Genomic DNA, 8896 nt, shown 5'->3' on the forward strand with positions numbered 1-8896 from the left:
AGGCTTTGCAGAACATGCTAGCCTAGCACATAACATTAAGTTCTGTCAGCTCCATCTGTGAACGAGTAATCTAGTGAGCAAATAAAGTGTTAGATTATGTCAGCGAGGAGATTGTGAGATGCATCTGTGTACAGAATCTCCCGCTGTGAGGATAAGAAAGATAAGGTCATCACATCTATGAATTTGAAACTTGGCGGAGCTCTAAACAAACCAAAAATATTATGCTTATTATGTGAACCAGCTGTTGTCATTTAGTCGCTGACATAATCACATTCACATTCCTGATGACTGTTCTTGCTTAGTCATCCCATGTGTGGACATGAGTGTGTGCGTGAGGCACTCCACACTGTGAGTAGGAGAGACACTTTATGTGATTTTGTGTATGACTACCACTTTGTTGGTGCTTTCCATGCTGTTTTGGGCCACATTCAGCTGTATTATCTCGTACATCTATCTAATATACAGAATTTTTTAACATTGGTGCCCTGTTTCATTCGGTCAGTTTGAGCAGAGTATTCAAATAACCAAATCAGATGGTTAACATAAGGGCTTTCCCTCGTTTCCATTTTAAAATCCACCAAATTTTTATGATTTTACCATTTCTAATTGAAATTAACTAAAGTTGAAAATTTTGTTATCATTTATTCACCATCATCTTGTTTTAAACCTGCATGACATACTTTCTTAAAAAAACATAAAAGAAGCTATTCTGAGAAATGTCTCAGTGTTGTTTGTCCGCACAAATGTTAATGATGCCCAAAAGTGTTTGGCTACCAACATTCTTTTGTGTTCCGCAGAAGAAAGCAAGGCTACATTTACACTAGTGTGTTTCTGTTTTCAAAAACGCATAACTTTTGCTACAGTTACACCTGTGGTTTGCACTACTCCGGCATTTTCGACCCTCGAAAACTGAGACTTTCAAAAACACTGCAGACCCCGGTTTGGTCTGAAAATGGAAAATTTTGAAAATGCCATTTTGAAAAGAAAACGCACTAGTGTAAACAGGGCCTCAGTCTTACAGGTTTGAAATAACATGAAGGTGAGTAAACAGTGACAGAATTTTCATTTTGGGGTGAACTATCCCTTTAAAGCTCAATGTAAATTGCATATTAATTTTACTGTGAAAAATGTACTATACATACACAATATTTGCTAAATTCATGACAAGGGAGAACGCTTCTGTTAACTGGTGAAGCTGGTTCTTTGATTCATCATATAAAAAATAACAAATACAGTTAACTCAACCACACATACCCAATAAATATATAAAAAAATCTTCACAATGAACCTCCAAAATAATTACTCTTGTAAAGCTTTTCTATTATACATGTGTTTTAAACTGCTTATGACATTTTCCCAAAGGATCTGGTCGGCATGTGCCCATGTTACAGAACATAAGTGTGCTGGCTTATATTTAATTAACAGTAACTAGACAGACAGATAAACCTGTTCTTTAAACATGTTCCAGAAGTCACAAAAGAGTGGAGGTTATCTATACAAGGCCTAAACTTTGTCTTCATTTTATTTATATTTCGGTTCAATGAGATTTCACATGAAGTGAACAATATTCTGGCCAACCACCATGATGTGTTAGAAAAAAAAAACATAAATATTGGTGTTTAACACAGAGCAGGTCACAAAACAACTCAAGCTATCAAGCTCAACAGGGCTTTCAAGAAGAACTGCAGTATATTTAGTGTACAACCCAAAACACTCTGGCTATGTTTAGCCATCGATAATGCCTTTACACTATATAATAGAAGAGAAATTACCCCTCAGATGAATGGTGGATGGGGACTCCATCCCTTTAGAGATAAACTCCATTCAGATGGGTTTAGTAAAAGTGAATGCATCTGTTGGGTCTGAATGTCTGTCTCCCAAATCCATGGGATTATTTTAGTATTATAAAACACGTGGGAGGTTTTAGTAACTAACTAGAAGGGCTTGTTCTGTAACTAGCAGGCAACTTACTTGGATGGAGTCATTTGCCATTGTTGTCTCTGGATTGTTGTTTGTGTCAGGAGACCCAAATTGTCGTTCCCCCTCTTCCTAGATTCGCAGTGATCGACGACAAAGAGACCCTATTCTTCTGTCAGCTCTCAATGCAACAGTCTAAGATCCAGCAGCGCTTGAACAGCTTATTAAAACTCTGTGCATGTAATAAATGCTGTTGCATCACTGTCGGACCTCTGGACATAACCGAACTATATCCTTTCAGATGCAGCTTGTCATCTGGACATAACCGAAGCTATTATGCGCTTTCCTTCTATGCAAAATTAAACAACTGCATGTGAAACATGACATAAAAGCATCAGCGATATAAATAACAACGTCCACTCAAACTATCCTCTGACATCTCGACAGGAAAGTGGCGTGTATTTTTTCCATGAGAGCGTCCTGGAGTAGTTCTTCTGGCGGAGCTCGATACAGCTGCATGCATGCACCGCACTGGGCAGGGTATCTGGTCAAAAGAGTTCAGCTTTTCTTCTCAATCCATCACCGGAAAACAACGACGCGTCTATTCAGTTCAACTTCTGTCTGATCATCAACCGAGGCCCGAGGAGTTCACATTCACAGCCGGTGAATAATACAGCAATCTGCTCCTCTGTAAGAGATACTGTCGCCGCTCGCCTCTGTGTGATGAGCGCTCGCTCGCGCGGGAGGGTCGTTCCCTATCCGCGGGCGCGAGCGTTGTGGACGGTCACGTGACTTCGCATTGCGTGTCCACAAGCAAATTAAATTCACACCACAAATCATTCGTTCAAAACAAAAATACAAAAACAAATTTGTGTTTTTAAAATAATGTTATTTAACATACGCTTTTATACGGAGCCCCTTAAGGTTCATTCTAGTGTAAAAAAACCATATATATTCTCTTAAAGACCCCATAGACCAAATATATGAAAAACTAGGAATTATATTTACATCTTAACTATGATACTTATCTCGAGTGTGCAAGCACTCTTTATTTTCTCTTAAAGACCCCATGAAATCAAACTTAAAGGAATAGTTCACCCAAAAATGAAAAATACCTCATGATTTGCTCACCCTCGTGCCATCCTACTGTAAGTGTATATGACTTTATTCTTTCAGACGAATACAATCAGAGATATTTTAAACATTGTCTTGGCTCTCCCAAATTTGTAATGGCAGTGAATGGGGGTCGAGATTTTCAAGTAAAAAGTGCAAAAATCCATCATAAAAAGTGCTCCACATGGTTTTCGGTGGGGTTAAATGGCCATCCTGAAGCGAACCGATGCATTTGTGTAAGAATAATGTCCATATTTAAAACTTTATAAATGTAATCTCTAGCTTCCAATTACTTGTACGTGCGTACATAAAAAATGTGGCATTCAAGCTGATGTCGTAGGAGGTAACTTACCTACAAATAAAACCAAAAAACCATGGTTACTAGTTAAACCTCGGTAACCAAAAATTAACCATGGGTTTGCTAGAATTAACATAGTTATGTATGAGTCCCCCCCCCCCAAAAAAAAGCATGGTTATTACACTTTTACTACAATAAAACCATGGTTATTTTTCATAAGGGATAAATCATTTCAAAAAAAATAAATGATTACATAACCACTTGACCACTTTTTGTTCCCTATTGTTAAAGTGGGTGTGAAGACCAAGAAGACAGAGCTTTGTTTACACGTCAATACCTACACATACTTGTCTGTGCACCAATAAAATAATTTAACATTTAGCTTAAAGGTACAATATGTAAGTTTTAACCGCTAGAGGGGCGCGTTTTCAAAACAAACAAAGAAACAAAGGCGTAGTTTGTCGTAGTCGTCTTCATCCCCACAGCCAACGCAATCCAAAGGGACTCAGGCAGAAATCATGTTCATGGATGAGCTAATGTATTAAAGATTTATTAACATCATAGTATGAAGCAGAGTGAGGACGAAAGCCGTCGAAGCGAAACAAGGCCACTGAAGCAATTGCTATTGAGAGACGAGAGTGACACATGGCTCCAAAGCAGCGGAGCTTTTATTATGCCACAGTCGACCGCTTCTGCTCCTTCTGTCGTGCATATGTGGGGTAAAGCAGCGCTGTTTTCTCATACTAGATACGTTTGAAAGTTCTGTTATAATGCTACTCTGTGCGGTCGTCACCTGTCTAATAAAATGCACAACATATTAAAGCGTCTTTGGTGTTTCTATGTTTTCTACAAAACAAAACCGGAAATCGGGGGTGTATGACCTCATTGGCAGGCAACACAATGACACTATAGACTCTCCAAAATTGCGCCAGCTTGACCCTGATGTCACATGGATAATTTTACTGATCTCCTTTCTACATTCTGGACCTTGATCATAGTAATTACATTGCTGTCTATGGGAGGGCCAGAGAGCTCTCAGAATGCATCAAAAATATCTTAATTTGTGTTCTGAAGATGAACAGAGGTCTTACCGTTTTGGAACGACATGAGGGTGAGAAATTAATGACAGTATTTTTATTTTTGGGTGAACTATCCCTTTAATATCCAATTACATTACAACCTTGACGTCACTGAATTTCAGTCAGAGTTGTATGACACTCGATCGCCGTTTACGGATACCATAGGAATGAATGAGAAGTGCCATAAGCTGAATCCCACCTGTCGCAAAAAGTCAGTGACTTCTATTATAAAACGCTGTTTTATTTTGGTGTAAATTCTAAAAATAGTTAAATCCAAAAGTATTGTTTAGTGTAAAACATGTTGAAGATTATCAGATAGGCTGTCAATTCATTAAATGATAAGCTGTTTCATCTAAAAAGCTGTTTATTTGGCATAGTAAAGCCTCTCCTCCATTGACATCCATTTAAAAAAAAAAGGCCTCTGGTCTCCTTTCCCACCTAAGTTACTGCCAGACCGGAAGCGTTAGCATTAGCTGTTACGCTTTTCGGCTAAAGATTGCAGGCTTGCCTTCTAGTGGCTTTGGTTTACTCATATCTATGCTGAACACCCTCTGGCTCATCCTGCCACCGTAGCCACGCCCCAAACTCTTGCTATTGGCTGCGCAGAGGTATGCAAATACATCAGTTGACAGGACATTGCTATCATTGGATTTGGACCTAATTAAATGATTTTATGGTCCTGAGCCTTCCACAGAAGATGAAGATTGTATAATAATATTTATAAAATATATCTTTATATATTTATATTTATGCTGTGAACAGACTTTTCAACCAGTATAACGAAAATAACATATGCTACCTTTAATAGAAGACTGTTTTCGTGGTCCCAGCAGGATCAGAATAGGAAATACAAATATGGTCATGAGTGGTCTTTCAACGGTTGAGGAAATACAAATATGGTCATGGTGAATGGCACTACAACGGACGCGGAAATACAAATATGGTTATAGTAAGTACGTCATTCAGTCTTCTTAACCGCGACAGTTTTCCACAGTTAACCTTAATTTTTTGTTTGTTTATTATGTTAGTCACTAGTCAAATGCAGTGCACAGACTTACTGTTAGAATTAATGCACAAAGTCAGCAATTAGCTGTCAAAGTTTGTGAAATTGCAGGTATGACATTTTAAAAAAGCTTAATAACGGCTGATTATCACTTAGTGCTGCTGTCACGTGTACTAGGCTAATTGGCGTTAACAAGCGATTATAGAGTGTGTTGCAACGGTGCAGTTTTCAATTACGTTAAAATGTATTTTTACATACTTTTTTTCTCACAGAGCTAATTTATTTCATGGTTTCCTGCTGGATTGATTAAGTCATGATGGCTAACGCAGAACATGCGGAGTTGAAGTCTTCACTATCCGAAGAAAATGATGCATCCCAGACTCTGACAGAATCAGAAACGAACACACAGAGTCTTGAAGGTAATGAGGGGGAAAAAATTTAATTATATCCTAAAACCCAGCACACTGATGCACATAATATTGCTCTTATTTACAGAGCCAATGCAATGTCGCCCTCGTTCGGCGATGAGAGGTGTCTCTCAGTTGAAAGTGCAGAAGGCATAGAAACTCAGGAGAAGAGAATAATGGATGAAAAAATCTCTCCCATTGAAAGGCAACTTGAATACTTGCTGAACAAGGCGGATGAGTTTCAAAAACAGCTTTTATGGAGGTGATTTTAAGATCTAGGAAAAAACATTGTTTTTTTTTTTGTTCATTTTGTTTAACAGTCAAATAATATTTTATGTTTTAGTCGAGAGTGCCTCCAGAATTATGGGTTTGCCCATATTGTCCCCATGTTTTTGCAAACTTGTCAGCCGTACTTCACTTACCTGGAGTCCACAGCCAGAAACTCCAACCCCTTCCGTCCACCTCTGTCCACATATATACGTGCACAAGTGAGAAACTGATTTATTCTGCACATCTTACGCCACAAACTGCAGAAAGACACATATGTACTATATTTGTATCCCATCACAGCTTTTGCAGTTTTCTCAGCAACTGTGTTCTCGTCTGGAACAGCTGGTGTTGCTGTACGCCTCCTTCAGTTTCTTCTCACTCGAGGAATCCGATCCACTGAGGTACAAACCGATTATAAATCACAGACAAATCTTAGGCAGATATATAAACGAAGGTGAGGATTCAGAAGAAACCGATCCTTTATTAGCACAAAAGGAAGGCCTGATTTAAGTACAAGTAGGATTCCACATTGGGGTATTTCTATTACTATTATTGTTTCCTTCATTGCAGATTTTTTCTTTTTTTACAGTATCTCTCACTTCTATATTGGCCAGTGTCAAATAGACAACATGAAGCTGTCAATCTTCCGGTATTGTTGCCCTACTCCCTTTCTTGCATCAGCCAGTACAAGCCTATACAAACGTATGCGCTGGAATGTGGAGCGACAGATAGAGGGAGAAGGAGAAGGACAGACATATGACAGTGCAGAGTTGTAAGTGAGGTTTAGTCAGAGGGAATCTTTTAGAAAGGGATTCTTCCATTTCTTTGTAAAAAAAGAAAAAGAAAAGGAGAATGCACATGTATATTTATTATACACAATAATAATAATTATTAGTTAATAACGCAAGCCCTGCTTCTTGAAAAAAAAAGTTTCTACTGATTTTGCACATACACAAAAAGAGCTTTAATGCACTTGTCCAAATGACAAATTTTTAATGACAAAAAGAAGCATTCAAAATGTATAATGAAACTTGCAGTCCTGCAAGTGGAGTGGAAAAAGTGGAAATCAGGATATTGCAAAAATAATATCTTTGAAATCAGTCATACATGTGAAAATGGGCTGAGAATTGAACAGATAATTATGACCTGGCTCAGAGGAAGTTTTTCTGGTGATTAAGGGATAATACGAGACTTCTTCACCTTACAAATGGTTGTCTGAAGCAAAAATGCTACCAAATACACACTATATTTTGTGTGAGAATGTGTGATGTGCTAGAGTAAAGCATGCAGGCACTTTTTTGGAATCAGCACTCCAAATTTAGTCAGAAACAAGTATTGGATTTTATTCAGCAAATATGACGCAGGGTGGTGTAATAATTTTTCGGCCAAAGCAAAAGCAATTATTAGCATATGCAAAGGGAAACTAAAATGACAGTGTAGAAATAAGAACAGCCTTATGTATTACATTTTAGCTTATTAACATCAAGAAAATAAAAGTACAAGTCTAAATGCCAATAAAAAAACCTAAGGATAATTATGAAAATGAGAAAATAAGTCTCATAGATCCTCATTTTGGCAGGGGAAAATGCCATAGCCTATCTTCATCTTTCCATCAACCATTTCCTACCTTCACAGTTACTTCCTGTGCTGTGAGGATGTCATTGAGGCAGCAGATGATAAGGATGGAGACGGAAGGTGCGAGGGAGAAAATACAGAAACTGAGAGAGAGAGTAGAGTAGAGAGGATTTGGTCTATTGGCCGGTGGATTCAGACATACCCTGATCCAGACACAGAGGACATCACTGATTGGTAATGTATTTTTAACTACCTTCAGTTTAATAGGAAAAGATGGTTAAAAAATGATTAAATTAGTTATAGTAACTAATATTAGTATCTAACCATACATTATTATATAATACGGTTACTACGGTTTATAATTTCCACAAGAAGTCAAAAACCAAAGCTAATCCTAGATGAGCATACATCCAATTAGTGATCATTTTGAGGGCAACTAGTAAGCAATATGTGACTTAAAAATAAAAGTTAAACCTAGATGAAAAAAATCAATCTGTGTGTATGTTTTGTAGGGTGCTGTGTTCAGTTCCTTGTGGTCAGTACAAGCAGCTGTTGTGTCTGGGAAGTGAGGAGCCTTCTTCCTGCACCGCCACAGACTGCCTGCTGGGGGTGCTGCTGTCCCAGGAAACAGATGGTACATTTGGCATGAAAATATGAGCTGGTGCTCACTTAGGGCCTCACATTTTGGATGGAGCATTTGGTTTATTCAAATCAGATGTGAGTACAGTTGAAGTTAAAAATTGACATCTGTCAACAATTTCAACAATTCATAATACTTTTTTTTTTTAGTTCATGGCTGTTATTGTTGGTGTTGTTGAGCCATGTTGGTTTGTTATGTGGTAAATAATTTACACTAGTGATGGAAAGCTTGTTAAACAGAGTAAAAGTTCAAGATTTAGTGTCAAACCAACTTTATTTTTCATGAAAAAACATTAAAATACAGTGGCTATCCAAGTAGTCTGTTACAAAATCCAGAAATAAAACCTGCTGGCATTCACGGCAGCCTACCTACCTCTATAAAAAAAACAAATAAAAAAAACAATCCTTCATTTCAAAATAATAAATTACAAAAATATACACAATAAAAGCTGGAATATGTACCAAGTTATGTCTTTACACAGTTGTTGGAAAACATGCTAAAGATCAGTGGAAAGGGCAGTGCATTATGAATAACGCCGTTGTATTCCTTTATATGTTTTATTGTAAAAAAGCCCAGTCAAAGCTATTCTCAGTG

At 37.7% G+C, this 8896-nt stretch overlaps 2 protein-coding genes across 2 annotated transcripts in view; one reads left to right on the plus strand and one right to left on the minus strand.

Moving 5' to 3' along the window:
• LOC109087037 (serine/threonine-protein kinase N1-like) overlaps positions 1-2182 on the minus strand; it is a 34339-nt gene extending 32157 nt beyond the window's left edge. The window contains exon 1 of the mRNA XM_042717168.1: positions 1972-2182. Within this exon, the coding sequence (XP_042573102.1) occupies positions 1972-1985 (14 nt within the window). The 5' untranslated portion in view covers positions 1986-2182. The remainder of the gene's footprint in view (positions 1-1971) is intronic.
• Positions 2183-5253: 3071 nt separating this feature from the next.
• On the plus strand, positions 5254-8338 carry LOC122133845 (UPF0575 protein C19orf67 homolog). Its single transcript, XM_042717616.1, has 8 exons — positions 5254-5356; positions 5683-5829; positions 5908-6079; positions 6161-6305; positions 6388-6488; positions 6677-6859; positions 7723-7896; positions 8175-8338. Exons 2-8 carry the CDS (start codon positions 5724-5726, stop codon positions 8317-8319), a joined length of 1026 nt encoding a protein of 341 aa, XP_042573550.1. The 5' UTR covers positions 5254-5356; positions 5683-5723; the 3' UTR covers positions 8320-8338.
• The last annotated feature ends 558 nt before the right edge of the window (positions 8339-8896 follow it).

Source organism: Cyprinus carpio, chromosome B1 (genome assembly GCF_018340385.1).
Source record: "Cyprinus carpio isolate SPL01 chromosome B1, ASM1834038v1, whole genome shotgun sequence".
Taxonomy (NCBI): domain Eukaryota; kingdom Metazoa; phylum Chordata; class Actinopteri; order Cypriniformes; family Cyprinidae; genus Cyprinus; species Cyprinus carpio.